Source organism: Rhea pennata, chromosome 7, assembly GCF_028389875.1.
Source record: "Rhea pennata isolate bPtePen1 chromosome 7, bPtePen1.pri, whole genome shotgun sequence".
NCBI classification, from domain to species: Eukaryota; Metazoa; Chordata; class Aves; order Rheiformes; family Rheidae; genus Rhea; species Rhea pennata.
The window spans coordinates 19,346,643-19,364,775 of record NC_084669.1 but is presented as its reverse complement, the minus strand read 5'-3'; the positions used below and the strand labels follow the sequence as shown (position 1 = coordinate 19,364,775).

The 18,133-nt window shown below is 40.9% G+C and overlaps 1 protein-coding gene across 1 annotated transcript in view; it reads right to left on the bottom strand.

The window, feature by feature from the left end:
- Nucleotides 1-1,968: 1,968 nt before the first annotated feature.
- SLC16A12 (solute carrier family 16 member 12) overlaps nucleotides 1,969-18,133 on the bottom strand; it is a 37,561-nt gene continuing 21,396 nt past the window's right edge. Inside the window, exons 2-7 of the mRNA XM_062579581.1 lie at nucleotides 13,912-14,129; nucleotides 11,805-11,908; nucleotides 10,391-10,534; nucleotides 7,670-8,261; nucleotides 6,325-6,584; nucleotides 1,969-5,113 (exon numbers count right to left, since the gene is read on the bottom strand). Of these exons, the coding sequence (XP_062435565.1) occupies nucleotides 4,851-5,113; nucleotides 6,325-6,584; nucleotides 7,670-8,261; nucleotides 10,391-10,534; nucleotides 11,805-11,908; nucleotides 13,912-14,021 (1,473 nt within the window). The 5' untranslated portion in view covers nucleotides 14,022-14,129 and the 3' untranslated portion in view covers nucleotides 1,969-4,850. The remainder of the gene's footprint in view (nucleotides 5,114-6,324; nucleotides 6,585-7,669; nucleotides 8,262-10,390; nucleotides 10,535-11,804; nucleotides 11,909-13,911; nucleotides 14,130-18,133) is intronic.

The window sequence follows — 18,133 nt, the reverse complement described above, 5'->3', positions numbered from 1 at the left end:
AAAACGGCAGCCCTGTGCACAGACCGGACGATCGATGGGCCTAACAGTGCATGTAACACACTTAGCCACAACTCCTTCCTTAAAAAAAAAAAAGAAAGAAAGAAAGAAAAAAAGAAAGAAAGAAAGAAAAAAAGCTGGGTCCTCGTTTTCTATGCACCTGCCAGGTTTCCTCTTACAGAGGAAGGTGGCCCTGCCTAGGGAAAGAGAAGGGAGGGAGGAGAACAGGACGGACTGGGAGCAGGACTGACACGCCAGTCCTGAAAGTTGGAAGGAACAAAATTAGGGTTGAAGTCAAGAACTGGCGATTTTCTGTCACTCTGCACTGGCTATGCGGGCAAAACAGTACATTAGATGACGTCACTGCCCTTATCAATCTTGAGGTACCTAATATCCACACCTTTTCCCTCTAAACCCTCCTGGGGGCAGCAGGGAGGAATTCAAGAAGCTCCTGACACTGCATTCGCACACTTCCCTGCTCCCCTCCACACCCTGCTACCAGAGCCTATCCTGCCCCTTTCCTGGAAGTAAGCCTTACAGAAATAAAAAGAAGTAATAAAATATTCCAAGGAGAAAAATGCAAGCCTAAAATTTACATGACGAGTCAAGAGAGGTTCAGTCTCCACCACAGTGAAGCAAATCACAGTGAGACCCCACAATTCAGGATCTCTTACGTATCGTGCCTTGCCTTGCTTAGGCTCTGGAGAGTTACGATGGACCCTGATATACCACCCTGCGATGCTCTGGGCAAACACTGTTTTCCAGCCCTTGTTTAATATCTCGAAAACGCGAAGAACTTCTTTCCCGCAGGGTGGTGCTGCTGCACTGCCTGGCATGGTCACCCAGGAAAAAGAGGCTGAGCTTTGGGTAGCAGACAAAATGAAACGCAGCACACAGTGACGAACCCCACAGCCACGCAGGGACTGAACACATCTCATTCACATTAAGTGTTAACACCTCAACGGAGTCTACGTTTTCAGTGCAGGAAAGAAAAAAAGGAGTGAAGACAACCCCGCAATGGAGTACTCATTTATGAGCCAAAACACAAAATTAGAACAGCAGAGCTGTCCAAAGACTTACAAATATATCAATTAAAAACAACAACAAAAACAATTAAGGATCATATTATGCACTTACTTACATTGAATTCACTTTCACTGTGTGGAGTAGAGTATTATTCCAAGCAGGATCCGTCTGAGGTAGGATCCACGTGTTTGTCTCGGACAGATGTTGCTCACGCCGGGTTAGACCAGGCTGTCCCTGGAAGCTATACGGGCTCGGCGGGGCAGCGCTCCAGCCAAGGTGAAGTTCACCAGTGCTGAGCAGGGCTAGCAGGAACGGGCAGTGTTATCCCGGCTAATTACTCACGGGTAGCTCGGGTAGCTCTGCCTACCACTGCACTGCGCCACGCCAGCGTATCCTGTACGGAGAACAGCTTGAATGTGGTTGCTATATAGTTCTGTTTCCAAGCAAACGTTTTCTGCTGAATTAGTTCTTTTAAACAAAAATTAATGGTAAGTGTTAATCCTAAGTGAAACATACAAATGGAAATGCCTACAAAAAAAATCTTGAAATAAAAAAAAAAAATCTGAAAACACTAATCATTTGTTACACAGTAGTATTTAATAGGGTATAAACGTATATATTACTATTCCAAAATTCTTTCATAATACGTAATTCTGGCATGAGTAACTGCTGACATGTCATGAGGTTTAAAAAAAGTAATTAAAATTTCATTAACAACAGCAGTGACTTGTAACTTACTGAAATCATATATCTTCTTTACCGACCAAACTCCTCCTTATTTCTTGGTATGAAACTTTTGCATTTGGTTCTAAAATGACATTTTCATCACTAATAAGCACTAATGGAACTGACTTTTTTTTAATGTATACAGTGTTCCTAACTCATTATAGAATACTTATGGAAAATTATTTTTCTTTTTTTAATGAATGTATCTCACTACAAAACTTAAGGTCTCTTGATATTTTTTATTACTGTCACGAGAGTCACAATCAGATTACACCCCAAGATCATACAAACAAATCAACACCAACTGAAATTGCCTTTTACTTTTCCTTAGGATACAATAGTCTCACCAGTCCTGACTCAGGCTAATGGTCCTTCCTCACAGGCACAGACTGAAAAAGACAGCACCTCCCCTCTGCTCCTGTTCTCACAAAAAGATGGCTGCACAAACCTGGAAGAATGACTACAGATTACTTCAGCCAGAAAAACAGTCATAAACCAAAAGGAAAATGTGGTCCAGACACAAGTCAAACTTGCAGCAATGACATGTTATGAGTTCTGTTTTCTTTTGGGGGTAGTTTATGGGAAATATTCATTAGCAAACGGAAGTTGGTGGAAAGACGAAAGGCAGTTCAGTCTGGATGATGAAAACTTTTCCCGGATTCTTTGGCATGCAGGTGTTTTGAACTTCAGCTTTCAAAAACAGCTCTTTTAGGCTAAGTTAACCAGCTCTGTTATATTTACAATCAGAATCTTGCCTGAAGAATGATGTTAGCAACATTCCAAATTCAGATTGGAATATTTCTAGTGGCTTTGAATATTAGTTCAGATTCAAGATAAGATTTTTCTGGTGCAAATACTCATTTCCGTTTGTTACCTGCATGTCCATATCAAACTTAGAGGCCCCTCTCACCTTCACTGTGAACAAATTAAAAGCATATTAGGAAGAAATGAAGGAGTCCCAAAGCTGTGCTTCTGAAAAATACACAAACCAGGTGTAAATAAGTTAAAGCCATGGGCCAAAGTCATTAGAATGATGGGCCAACTTTGCCTGGCACTGAAGACAGAGCTCCCCCACAGAGGAACTCCTTGGTCAAGAGTGCTTCTCCCACCAAACACCTCCAGCGTGTACCACTCTGGCTGCCTTTTAGAAGTTCAGCAAAGAGAAGCAGGCACATTTGGGGAAATCTTTGGCCTATGCAGATACCTGGGGTGCCCTGGGCCATCGGCCCTGTGACATCTGGTAGAAATCCAGTCCAGCTTGGTTGCTCTAACCTGATGCTACACAGAGCTGAAATAAAGCCATGCTACTAGTTTTAAGCAGGTTTTACACTCGCTCTCTTAATCTGTGTTCTGTGTGCACATAAATCATGCCACTTGCTTGGAACAGATTTCTGGACTGGACTATAAACGCTTTGAACACTGCCAACTGAAGTCAAACAGTGTCAATGTTACATTGGAAATACGCATGAAAAATAGAACTACTTAACACACATACTATTCTTATATATGAAAAATACATCATGCCCTTACAGTTGTGCTCTTTTTACACTTGATCTAAATCAACTTCACAGTCTATGTTGCTTTCCCTTCTGAGGCACTGAGTGGAATAATACATTGTAGATGATTATCAAGCTACTAGTTCAGCATTGATGAAAATATTTGGACTCTGATCAACTTACTAACGAACAGAACAATGCTTTATACAGTATCAAAATAGAGAAATGATTTGCATTTCAGATTGTGAAGTTCCTCTGACAACAACTTCATTTTGGAAATGCAGAAGTATCCCACTATTCAATAAATCATCACATCAATAATTTATCCCACGAGGTACATTCAGGCTATATCATTTACCAAGCAGCCAGCTGTAGAATTTTGCTAGCACAAGTAGCAGGAAATCATCAACAAATCACAGCTGTTGTTTTCTGGCCACCCATGACAAATGACCTGATCAGCTCTTCAGCTGGTACAAATGAGTAATTTGGACCACCTGAAGATAGAGCTCCTGGATCCTAAGAAGGAGACAGCCCTGACACTACAACATAGAGGAACAACCTGTCTGCCAACATCCTCTTTCCTAACGGCCTGCGGAGCAAGCAGTTTCTCAGTTACCTGCTTGCACACTCTCCTTCAACAACCGCTGATTTCACCGAAGGAAGAGACGGTGTATCTGGAGAAACACGAGCCTCTCCGCCTGGCCTCCCGGGCTGCCTTGGCACCACCACCAGCTCATGCCACCAAAGCAGGCTCCGTCGCCAGCACACCTCATCTCCTGGCACAGACGTACCCCCATCGCGGGCAGCACCGCAGCCGCAGCCCCTCTGCCACCTTCCCAGAAAGTGGCTTGCTTGAGGATAATAATTGGAATGGCAAGGCTTAGAAATTCAGGCTTTAATGATCTCCAGGAAAAAAAAAAAAAAAAAAAAAAAAGTGATGGCTGCCTTAAAATCCTGGTGCAGCAGAGGTTTGGGAAAGTAGCTCAAAAACGTATTTCAAATGAAGTTGTAATTCGCATACAAAATTTAGACATACTGTAAAAATAAAGCTGCCTCAGAGATGCTTTCAACACAAGCTATGGCTTCTTGACAGATTTTCTATAAAATAACTTTGGCATGTGAAACAGTTATTTGCAGAGTTTTACACAAATGAATAAATTGTGAAGGTTTTTGGTGGGTTCTATAAATAGTCCCCTGAAACATAAGCGACTAAGATACCAAAAAGCTTATTTCATCAACATTGTTTAAATATTTTTAAAAATAATTTAAACTTAAATTTTGTTGTTCATTTGTTGACTGATTACATCATAATTTACTTTTGATTATAGCCAATTATCATCTTTGATATTACCTGTAGAGCCAACATATTGCAGTAGAAACAAATCTGAACACTTGCACCTATAAACTCTCTTCACTTTAAATCTAGCTCTGCGCTATTAATATATTAACTTTGTATTACTGTTGCTGTATGTCGATTTTAGCCTACTCAAACATGACAGAAAAATCTAACTGGGAGATGCTTTGTTTCACAGGTGGAATATCTTCAGCAGCTTAACACCACACAGCCACCTCTGGCTGTGCTGTGCTGAATCTTGATGGCACTTGTCATCTGTTGCTGTAGCTGTTTGTATCAGCAGCCAAAAATTCAACATCCTTTTGGTCTAATTCTCCTGTGACGGAATAAGCTATTGCTCCATTTGTCCAGATGTGCTGTTTGGTGTTAGTATCATTGGTAAGTGACTGCAAATGTGTTCTTTTGATTTTCTTTGCTAGTCTTGCAAAGCACAACAGTGTTGAACTAAATATCATAGAAAATCCACACAGGAGAAATGATGCAGTATAGCTGCCAGTTGTATCCACAAGCCAACCTGCAGGGAAAAAAAAAAAAAAAAAAAAAAAAAAAAAAATTGGTAAGTTTCCAGGCTTCTGATAGTTTACAAATTCTGTGATCAGCAGCACTGATGCAGTTTTACCACATATCAGTACAAACAAACAACACATATAAAACATAGCTGTCACTATACCTCAGGGGTGAGAGAAGAAGGAATTTGACTTTAATATTCACAAGTAAATAAGGTTTTTATGGGCTCCTTTTCAGAGGTCAAACCAATAAGGAAAGGCACAGCAGTCATTACTATAGTACTAAATAAATAACTTTCATACACACTGATTTAAGTGTCTGTCTTGAGATACACTTAGGGAATCATGGGATTAAATATTGTGTACATGAGATCCTCATACAGAAACATTCTGTATCATTCTGACTAGTTCAAAGGAAAAATATCCTAACTGTAATTTATCCAAAATGTTGAAAAATACATAGCTTGAAAATCAAGCAGCAATGTAGTATTTACTCTTAGCCACCAATCTCTCTTTCAGCATCAATACAGAGAGAGACGGTAAGTCCTATTTTTTATTTTATTTATTTATTTATTTAAGGGGGGGGCAGATAGCCTCTTTTTCTTGTAAGATTTTGTAAATTTTTGCTAATCCTACTAAGATGGGGCAAGGAAGCACATAACAACATGTAGTGCTACCTTTATACAATGTCATCGTCCTACTCAGGTAGCTCCAGACAGCCTCTCAGCTGTCAGATATTTTGCTAAGCAGAGTATTTAGCTTGATGCAGTGCTTGGTGCTGCTCCTGATGGCTCTGTCCTCTCCTTCTCTGGGGACACAGAAACAAGATGCAGGAGAGCAGCCCTGAGCTGAATAGCCAAACCTCTTTCACAGCAGTGATGAGATTGTGTAGGGAAGCCCTAACTCCACCAGGTGCACACCTGGGTTTAGCTTGCCCTGCACTTTCATCTTTCACTACACACACTTCCACAGAAAGAGGATAGTCCATCAAAAGGTAAATATGAGACATTCAAAGTTTCCATGATTTTAATTTTCCCAAAGGCTATAATCAAAACGTCATTAAACATGACAACAGTCATTAAAATTTGATAATATATTTACTGTGACACTGATATCCTTTTTTGACCAGTTCTAGACTAAATGCTGGACACTTCTGCTCTGATCCACAGGTAAATCTGGAGTAGCAATGAGATTATAGGAGAGTCATTTGTGAACTGACCTGCAACAGGCGGGCTCACTAGATATGGTATGGCATGCAGAAAATACACGACACCCAATGCTGATGATAAGGAAGAGGTTCCCACTACATCTGCTGTCACAACAGGGATCAGTGTTACATAGGCTCCATCAAAGTAGCCAAAGGTAAATGAAAAGGGCACAAGCAAGGGGAAATTTTGGAGAACTGGCAGGAAAAGACAACAGAGACCATCCATTCCCACTGCAAAGAGGTAGCAGAAGTGTCGATACTTCTTCAGACACCTGCAAATTTCAAAACGGGAAGGAATAAAAATATCATTGGACACAGTATCTCAGTTTCTGCACCCTGACATGTAGCATTTCAGCCTCTCTCTCTTTTATATTGCTCAAGTTTACGTCCAATTGCATACACAAACTCTTCAAAATGAAAAGCTCAATCATCAGTGAGTTTGGCTTGGGAAAGAAAACTGGCCATCTACAACTGAAGAAACGTTCTGGAAAGCAGCACCAGGAACTGCACGTGCTGCTGCTGTGGCTTTTACAGCTGCCCCTGTTGAGGGAAGCAGCTTAGCTTCCAGGATTTTGCAGCCTTTGAATCAGTGGTCTCAAGCTCCAGTGTTCAAAGCAATGCTCCCTTGGACGTATTTCAAGTCAGTACCTCTCTTAGCTGTCGTGCTTCACATCAGCCCTTAGTTCAAACTAACTCCAGTGTTTAAGTGAGATGGCAATTCCCCTTCTCCTTGCCCCACAAAACAAGTGATTAATTTTTCCTACAAACTGAATAAGCAGAAAGAATAATGTGTCCTTTACAACCAAGGTACTTCTTAGTTCACGTAGTCTTTACTGATGTTACAGCTACTGCCCACCTATGCATATCAATGTTTGGAATGAGCTGGCTTAGCAAAGCAGTGAGTCCTCATGTATTGGAAAGTGTATAATAATATTAGGTCAGCCCTTTTGAGCAGATGTTTGACATTTGTGGGACCCTTGTTCCTTTTCCATCACTTCTGTGCTTGTCTAGCAGTACAAAAGAGAGAGAAGGGCAGGAGAAGTAGTGCGATATCCTTTACAGAATAGGTACAGAGGCTCACGCTCAGTATACCTTTTGTGGTGGGTTTCACTTCCATCATTGCACAAGCATTTCATTTCTTAGGGAAAAAAATAAACCAGCAGAATTCAAGAAACTCCAAAAAGATAAAACCATTAAAAAGTAATCACTTCTAAAAGTTAGACCATGTGTTGGTTTGTTGGAAAAGTTATGCATGCTACAGACAACCTGTCTATTATGTTAACTTTTTATATGTGTTACACTTGTACCCAGCCTCCCCCCAGCTAAAGCTTACATTTGTTTAGCAATAAGCCATTACCTTCTGTCTGTTAGCCATCCAAAGGTGATATTACCAACAATATCAATGACACCAAGTATGGACATGAGGAAGGCAGCCTGGTGATTACTCACTCCAACGCTCAAAGCATAAGGCACTAAGTAGACAAAGAGAGGGCTACAGCCATAGGCCATAAATAAAACAGACACTGCCAGCACCATGAAGCCTGGCATCAGTAAAAAGTCATATTCCTTCCATGAGCAGTAGCATAAACATTCATGGGACCACGCTTTGATTAAAGGTGAACAGATGGACATCTGCTTTAAGTCTTGCTTCTGTGCCTCAGGGACATAATCCTGTTCAAGAAACTCAGGAGCAGTCTTACGGTCCTCCTTAAGAGCAATAGGCCGCATCAAGGCACCACAGACACAGAGGTTTAAAACAAAACCTCCCAGGATGAGTAATGCTCCACGCCAGGAAAACTGCTCAATTAAGAGCTGGACCACTGGGGCCAAGATGAAGGTACCAATTCCGCTTCCTGACATGGCTATTCCATAAGCCAGCGCTTTTCTTCTGTTGAAATACTTGCCCACCATTGCAATGGCTGGAGAATAACAGAGTGCAAACCCAAGTCCTAGAAAAGAAAGTATAATGCAGATGGCTTAACATGAGCATGATACATGGAACACATTAAATTAAATGACATACCCTACTTTCATTAGCACAGCTGAATAGTCCAGTCACACTGTGAAAATAAACCAGGATGACTCCTTGCTTCCACTGTCAACGTCACTGACTTAACAAATCTAACAGATCATTAATTTATAGTAACAAGTCTTAATAAGGAGTGATGGGGTTCATTTGATAACAAGCACAAGGACTATTACGAAACATCACTAAAACTATATGCCAGCCTCTACTGGATGAGGTCTTTAAGCAAGGGCCTGTGCAGCAAATGGCAATGCGCACACTGGCCTGCTGAGACACTGCTTTGTGTTCAGACTGTTGCAAAACTGACCATTATTATTATTATTTATTTACAGTACGTTCTACAGTAAATCATTCTTAGTCAGCTAAGCAAAGTCCACGCAGCAGCTGGTCAGAATCCTCAACATTTTAAAATTCCTGTGTATAAGTAAAGGGGAAGAAAAGCCGCAGAAGATATAATCACCTGGAGCCAAAACAGGCTTGCAATGTTCTCCTGAAAGGCCTTGCTGTGTCCAGCAGGCACTAAGCCTCCTAGGACAGGATAAGGGGATTTCACTGACTCAGTGCAATGGTCGCCTGCTCTGGCACTCATCAGGATGCGAGAGAAGGAACAGGGCTTTGGGCTGGACTTGTCAGGACAGCAGAGCCTGAGAAGCTCTGCACTACACATCGCCACTTGAGAGCTGTGAAAGCTATACTCTATTTGGAGTATGCAGCATTCCCTCCCCCACTCCCTAAAAAAGCAAGAATGTCCCAAAAAGCCAGTAAACATCCTGTGAAAAGTAAATGAAAAATTTGGGACTCAAAACACATTCATACTTCCAGAAGGAACTCTGCTACTTATTGCCAGTAGTTGCTCTCTGCTTCAGCCTTCACAGTTTTAAGTCTTCCTGCTTTCAGGGATCTAGACCATAGTCAGTTATGTTGCCAGCTTCTCTCTGGGTTGCTTACAGAGTGGCTCGTAGTGAATCAGCACCAACCCTCACCCTGATCTTTTTTTTTTCTACATTAATCAGTCCCTACAGACTAAAAGTTCACTGCTTGCAGAACGGGCTCTTTACAACTCCATGTACAAAGTGCAGCTGCTTTCCTACCTCAATATTCATAGCTGTTCTCATAAAGGAAGCCTCGGTGGCATTCGAATGGTATGTGATACGGTCCTTTGGGTTACAAGGAGCCTTTTTATTTGTTACAAACACATTTGTCAAAGATTAACATTGTAATGCAAGAGCGACCTGCACCATAATGAGGATTTTTTTCTTTTTCTTAACAAATAAGCTGTTGGCAGCATGTGAACAGCAGTAATTCCACCAACTTGTTACTAAACAGCAGGGACCAAGTACAAGGGCTTATATCACCGTGGCTACCAGGTCAGCATTAATGAGTAAGGAATGCCAGTGTAAGCACCAGCCCTTCTTAGGTTCTTCTGTGCACAGCAAATGGAAAGACTGGACAGAGCAAAAAATATTTGTTATCATCATGCCTGAATGCAAAGGGATAATCAACTACAGCAACACAATCAACCAGAAATTTGTTTACTTTTAAAATGGAATGTGATATAGACACATATAAGGTGTGCAACTGAGGTGCTAGGTATTTACTCAGTCATCCTCTGCCCATTTACTCATTTGTTTTTATTTAATATTTTTTAATATGCAAATATTTTGGGGCACTCAAACTCCTACCACACAAACCTCTCCCAAATCACAGACAAAAAAGGAAATCTTTTTGTGCAGCATCTGCTACAGAAGTCCCTCTTGCCATCTCATCATTGCAGAAGATGATACATAGTCCTCTCTCAACAGATATTAAAGAGTTGGTTTGCCACATGCCAATGTTGGGCTGTATCAGACTCATCAAGTGCTGAAGCCCTCACAAGAACAGCCGAAAGCTCTGTTTTATAATGGAGGTAACAAGTCTGAGCATCTCTACAGACCAGTGCTTCAGCACTGTGGAACAGCAAAGGAGATTATCCCTCTTTAATGGGAGGATCATCATTTTCAACAATCCAGCATTGCTTTCCTAACTAGAATAAACTGGATGAATGCCTCCTACCTGTAAGGACTCCTAATGATAAGTAGAGATGTTCCAGACTGGTGGCAAATGAACTCAGAATTAGTCCAGTAGATGCAAGCAGCCCTCCTAGCATGATACCAACTTGGCAGGACACATGATTACTGATCAGACTTCCGAGTGGGGCTTCAAAGAAAAAAGTGTTAGTTAATGGCAGATCCTTATACACAGTTCATTGCTTCAATAGAAAAGGAAATGGAGAAGAAAGCAATGGGCAAACAGAAGAAAATGGAGATGACAGCTACACCAAGTGGTGTCCTAACATCCCATCTGGCATAACACTGTGAACACCGTAAAAAAAAAATCTGAAGATTATTTTCCTGAAAATCAGAGTAAAATTGAAATGTAGCATAGCTTTCTCAGTGTCAACTTTAATAGATCTAAATCATTATGGGACATAGCTATTTTGCAGTTTTGGGGGGTCAAGAGAGGCCTCAGCCACAACCAAACTTGGCCCACACTGTTCATTGTTCCACATTTACAGCTGGAGAGACCTCTCCCCACCTGGAGTTTGCCCTGAGGCTCTCAGTAGCTTCCAGGTGTCCTTCACGCAGCCTCACTCCTCCCCAGCCATGCACGCTTTGCACAAGAGAAGCCTCACCTCTTTTTTAACCATTGTAACCATTCCCAGGAGGCCTCTACCCCTTCCCTGCACTTCTACAAGGTGACTGTTACCAGATCACCCTGCCTCTGTCCCAGGGTGTCACCACCAGCCCTTTTCCTCTCTGCCAACTTGAATGCTGGTTCAAGGTTACCCTTTTATCTCTCTTTTCCAAGATATAACCTGTCTGAGACAGGAGAGTGGCTATGTCTCATTCCAGCTGTGTCTGCCTTCTTTGCAGGCCCTGTGCCTTCATTGAAGTTCTCATGGACTAACCCTCTACCACAAGGTTAAGGCCTGGATTTTCACACAATTGTCTAGCTTTTAAGTAAAACCTTGAGAAACTCAGGGCAACAGCAGTGTTGATGCATGTCATTTTACTAGCACAGACTTTTCTTTTAAGGAAAGTGGATCTTTGTTAACACAAGTTTACTAAAATCAGGATGGTTGTGACTTGAAAAACACTGTGTTAAGTCTGAAATATGCTTCCAATCAATTGGAAAAGAAACAAGTATTTATTTATCTCTCAAAAAGGACCTGTTGCACTAGACTTCATCAAAAGCACATTTCTGAAAACTTACATCACTTGACAAAACAAAGTTCTTTGCAGTGGTACGAAGACCCTTCCTTCCTGCCAGCTATGCTGGAGGAAGCAGCTTGGATATACCATGCTCGAGAGAGCCTACAGCCACAGTCTTCCCTAGCTGACTCCACTGGCTGGTGAACTCACTAAAACTAGACGTTCCACGGAACCAAAGAACAAGCAGGCATATTAGTCTTAAGAGTAATACACACCACAGAGCATTGTGGCGCAGTCTACAATGGAATGGATCCAGGCCGTTCTGGCATAATCCTGACCAAAGTATGCCTGGAACTCCACAAAAAAAATGGAGATGCACCTAGGAAAGAAAACATGAACACCAATCCATTAAACACGGGGCAATTGCCTAGCAAAAAACATTAGTCTCACTATTCAGGGAAAAAAGACAATCTGCCTGAAGATCCTCTCCAGCTCCTGAGAAAATCCAATCTGTGGACTGAGATAGAGACATTTTTAAACAATGGTCAAGAAGAACTGCATATGAAGGACTGCCTTGATGCATATAAAACAAGACATATGATGAAATGGGGTTCTGTGATTCTGTGACACGGTGTGCAAGTTGAATAATTACAACAGTACTTTACATAAAGAGTTTAGGCTAGTGAGATTCAATGGGAGAAGAATTCTTGCTTTGCATGGACAACATCTGAATCATGAAACGGCATCCAAGTAATATCCCAGCAGTGGGATTAGACAGATTAAAATTCATTTCAGACAGATCAAGCTAATACAAAGAGATTATGTACATTAACAGCAAGTTTGTCGCCATTGTATCTGATGCCAGATTTTGACAACTGTGTGGGGTTTTTTTTTGCAATTGAAATAAAATTGAAATGTGCAGTTATCACCATCAGTTTCTATCCTACATCCTGATGTTGCTTCCCTGATACCCAAAGCTCCAGCTCCTGTTCTTGACTCATAAGGCTGCCATGCAATGGCGGCATTCACACTAGTGCAAACCAGAGAGATGGGGCCACCAGAGCACCTATAGAACCAATACCGTCTACAGCTACATACAAATAAGTGCACAAATGCAAAACAGTGAGAACTGAAAAGCCCATGGACATTCTAATAGTTTCATTAAAATGCTTCCAGGAGAAGCTACTTTGCTCTACTAACAAGATTACTGTTCTGCCTGCTTCTGCAGGCGAATGGATTAAAAGGCTGCACAGTTTCACTCTAGTTTCTGAATAAGCAGAAGAGCCCTGTGTTCCACACTCCTCCTCCTGCAAATCAAAGGTCACTTTTTTCAGCTCTACTCTTGCATGTAAGTACTCTGGAAGTGTGCCAGTTGATAGATGAATTTATGGATGTAACATGTTTCACATGTGCAAAAGGAAAGAAATCCACTAAGAAATCTCTGTCATTACTATGGAGTTGGTATGTTTGCAGCAGATAAACCACCACAGTATCAACATTTTCAGGCACATTTATGCTGTTTATTCCAAGATCTTAAGACTTTAGATCCCTAAACCTGGCAATTTAAGTAGGAAAACTGTATTTACATTGTCCATCAAACAAGATACTGTCTCTGCTTCCCACACTTACCAGAGTGCCTATCTCTCTCTTCTTAATACAGCTTAAATAGATATGTTCATACAGACTAGCCTCCTTGGTGTCTGGTTGACAAATAAAGTCACTCAACACCAGCTGTGGAAGTCATATTGCCCCCAATGCATATACTGTGTTTATACAGGACAGAAGTCCTGTTCTTTCTATTTCTGATAAATACAGGGAGTATTTCCTGCACGTTTAGGATACTGGAAGTAAATACAGGGAGGGGCCTCTCTAGGTCACCAGCCTTCTCAGGCTGGACACTACCTGAAACACTTGTAGTAGAAGAGAGGTTTCTCAGATAGACTTGGGAGCCAAGCAAATCCTCTGAAACTGGCAAAACTGATGACCACCGGAGGACATGAGGACCACTGGACCTGAAGAGACCCTCAGTGATTCCTCCCTCCCCTACCAAACCACCACAGCTTTAAATAACACTGCCTGCCTGAGATTTTGATTTTCAAAAAAATAAAAATAAAAATAAAAAATCAGTGAGAGGGTGCTGAGAGATACAACAGCCGTCAGAACAGGCAGGACTAAAATCAGAGGGCTCTTAATCCCATAGCTGTCCCCATACCCTTGTAGATTTTCGGAAGCCTTTAAAAACATAGCAAAACAGAGGTATGTATCTAACCAGAATCAACCCCTTCAGCTGCGGGCCGTTAGAAAAGATTGCAAATATATTCCTTTCCATAAGGACAAAAGAGTAACATCAGAATGGATTAGAAAGACAGGAAGTCACTTTACCTCGTCACAGCCCTGGTACAGATGGTGACAAGGAAGCAACCGGCAACAATCATCCATCCCCAGCCGCCATCGGGAGGGGACGCATGCGGAGCACTCCGGGGCGATGCCATGGCGCCGGGGCCAGTCCTCCCTCTTCCCCCGCTTACTGGAAGGGGCTGATGCCAGCCGACATGCTGAGCGTGCACGTGGGATTACCTGGCACATAGGTTATTTGCCATCTGAAGAAAGAGTGAGAGGAAAAAATAAGGCAGAGGGGGCAGGAGGGTACATTTCACACTGTGTAAAACTGCACCGTCAAGCTAAAAAGCTTGCTTTAGTCTTATCACATAAAAGTGAGGATTTTCTTTTAAACACAGTTCATCAAAATTTCTTAGAGGCAAGACAGTGTCACCAAAACCTACCCAGTATCTGGCGTCATTTATTCCTGAATAATTTTCCCAGCAGTCACACTCTAGCTCATGATAACCTTTTTACCCATAAATGTGATAGAACATACATTTTAGTCACATTCTTTGCTGGTATCAACCACTGCAGCTCCTTTACCTTCAGTGTAGTTTGGCTTGAATTTTATCTTGAGTTGCAAAGAATTTTCCTTAGAAATAACTATACTTCCTTGTACACAGCTCTTAGTGTTGTTTGGGGGAATACAATTTTCCACTTTGTATGAGAGTGAATATTCCTTGCAAAATTAGAGCAGAGCTGCGCATCCACTGTGGAAAAGGAAATCACGTCATTATTCTTACAAGCAAAACGCTGAATGAAGTCCGTAATCTGGAAAGACAAGTTTCTGAGCATGGACGATTCACTGAAGGTTGCAGCTCTCCCTCCTTCCATCCGTTTAAACCAATCAGTGTAGTGTCTGCATCCAGGCCATACCTCAACACGAGCTCTATATACAAGCAGAGTGGTGCAGGACACTCACAGGAGACCAAGTCACACCCACTGGACCCTATATGAGGATCTGTTGCAAATGTTTGAGTAGCTCCACTAACCATGTCATGGTCACCAGCGGGATTTAGACCATGTTTTAGCCATCATCAGACAGAACCCATTCCTTGAATGAAGCAAACATTTATGTGAAATAAACCTATCTGTTATGTCTTTCAATTAGGGGAAAAACCTAAAATAGCCTTGCATGGCTCATAACATGCCTTTGCAGCTGCCAAAGCTGCTCTGTCAGGTGCTGCTCCGTAATTGGCTCTGCAAAGCCCAGAGTCTCCCTGGCCCAATCCAACAAGGCACCACAGCACTGACCCTCAGAGTTACTGCAGGAGTATCTTTGAGAAGTATTCATCAGCTACGTTCCCCAAGAGATCAAAAGTTGCATCACAAAACCATTATAAAATTATTTTAAGAAACCACATACACACTGCCATGCTTAAAAGTGAACAAAGTGGGAGAAAATAGGAAGAACAGCAGCAACAAAATAACCACATTTGAAAGCTTAACTTCATTTTTATTAGGTTGTAAATGATAGCTTGTAACAACACCATGCAAGAGGATCAGTGGACTCTCTTTAAAAGGTTTTGTAGTTTTTTTGATTTAGAAAGGATAAGAAGCATTATCCTAATCTATCTGCTTGGCTTTCAAAGCCTGAGCCTTGCAGTTGATCACACAGGCCACAATGAAGCCCTATATACTAAAGCAAGTCAGTCAATAAATGTTAAAACAGAAAAAAAAGTAAATAAAAAATAAAACAAGTGGTGTTATCTAAGACAGAAATTAAGTTCAAAAGCCAATTATTATGTTGTAGCATGCGGCACCTGAACTGCCAACTGAAAAAAAACAGTGAAGGGAACTATTTATAAATCTTACTACAAAATGTGTGCTTGTCAACATTTTCAAGAAGTGATTTAAGGTAAGGCTGTTTGAAATACTGTCTTTGAAAAATACTCACTGAAGATGCCAAAACTATATGATACTGCCATCCAGTTACACAAATTAATGAAGCTACCACAGAATATCTATTCCAGTTTTCTGTATATACTTCAAGTATCATTTATTATCACCTGCATTCTAGTCAGCTGGTTAGCAGTCACTCATTTTACTTGAGGTCAGAAATACTGTCTACTATATGGAAAGAAAAAGTACTGTCCTATTTTATCTCTTCTGTATAATAGGCTTTGCTGGTATTTATAAGTAAATATTTTTATAAAGATTTTCAATGATTCAGAGCCCTAAGTTACGCCCACTACAAGCATTAGAACATGTACTAATGCAATCTATTATTCTCCTTCTTGAATGTCACAAACATCCTTTTCATCTTAACTTAAACTTTTTAAAAACATTTTCCAAGGTCTGTATTATCCTCTGTGTTTATGGAGCCTAGCACAATAGGGATCTTCCCTGCACCTTGAAATGAATACTAATACAATATATAACACGCTCTAATGAACTACAAGGCAGCTCAGGTATGATAAAGAATACCTCTAATAATCTGTTTCGCTTGTCACTTCCGTGGCTCTTTGGACAGATACACATTGCTCCAGTCTCTCTGATTATATAAATATGTCACAGTTTATAGAAGGAAGAGACTACATCTTAAAAAGGCCATCTGACATGGGTGCGTTTGGATTATATAGTAATGGTCATAGCAGCTCACAAGGATCAAAGAAGAATTCACAGCTGGGATTATTAGAGCTTTTTTGTAAGCAGCCACCAGACCCAGTATCTCAGTTGTAAATGCTTCTAAGCAAGTTTAAAGGGTCAAGTTGGATGCAGTCTTTACAAGTTCATTCCTACAACTGATTAGAAAAAACATGAAGCAACTGAGATACAACTGAGTTTGCAATTTCAAGTCTTCTCCTCTAAGTACTCAGTTACTAGGGCTCAGGTTATCTAAAAGATCAATAAAAACTGTGGAATGAAGACCAGTACTGACAGATTTTGCTCTTCTGACATGACTTTCTAAAATACAGTACAACTTACTAAAATAGGGTAAAACCTATGCAGCTGATAGAGCTTTCTAAGCAGCCTCAGCAAACAGCCACATGAACCAAAGAATACCACTGACCTCCCCAGAAGGAGGGAATGCATTTACATTCTTGCTTGAACTGTACAGTTAATTTTTCACCTTACCTATTTGTTTTAGGACAAAGCAACACACAGACCAGCGTGTGCCCACAGTCTCCTTTCCTACTACATTCTGAAACAGTCTCCAACACACACACGTACACACACACTTCCCTTGTGAGGGTGTAAGGGTAAAAGATCAAAACTGGTTAAAACAGATTGGCTAACCCAATAAGATAAGAAACCATATGTGTAGGCAAGTATAGAATTATTCATGAAATCAACATAAAAAGAGCATTAAGGAGGTTGAAAATGCATGCAGCTAAAAGTTAGAGGATGCCAAGCATACAACAGAGGAGACACATGCATGGACTCGCCACTGAATTACTTACATTCTGTATTTGCCTTCCATTAGGCACTGCAAATTTGTGAGCACACCATACCTCTTGCCATCTGTTGAATCCATATGACAGACAATTTTGCAGGGTTCGTGTTACATTTGGACTAAGCTGACATGAACTAATGAATGATTATTTTTAACAGATAGTGGCAATTATACATCCCTTTCTATATAGTGCCAATCCTATTAAATATGTGCAAATATTAGATTGACCAGTTATTGGATGACTAACGCTATGGTTACGTGATTTTTCATTCCGGATCAGCGAATGACTAGACCTTCAAGCAGTACAATTTGATGTAAATAACCACACCCTTTTCCACTTGGCTAGGAAACAATATTCAACACTTCTGTGGGTGTCTGCTTCTAACCTAGCTGGAGAACACCTGAAAACCATTCTAGCACGAAGCAGCAAAAATAGATTATATCCTGATAAAGCAATGAAGTCTCCTATTACAATATCTTCCAGACAAACTCATTTGAACAAGCAGAGAAAGGAACATTGCTCTGCACAAGGCAGCTACCACACTTTGGACTAACACCAAGAGCCTCAAAGGTAAATTTATTGTATCACTGCAATTTTAATATGCTAAGTTTAAATGCCTGAATAGCTGAATAGCTCATGAAAAATCCATGACAGCTACCTGAATAGAACAGTGAACTGATAAAGTTGCAATCATTTTGTTCTAAGTTTTACTGACAGTTAAAATTAATGCAGTCTAGTGGAGTTTGCCTAAGTGTGAGATACATACAAAGGGTGCTAAGCAATTCAGATAATACCTCTATAGCACTTTTGTAGTACCTTGGCAA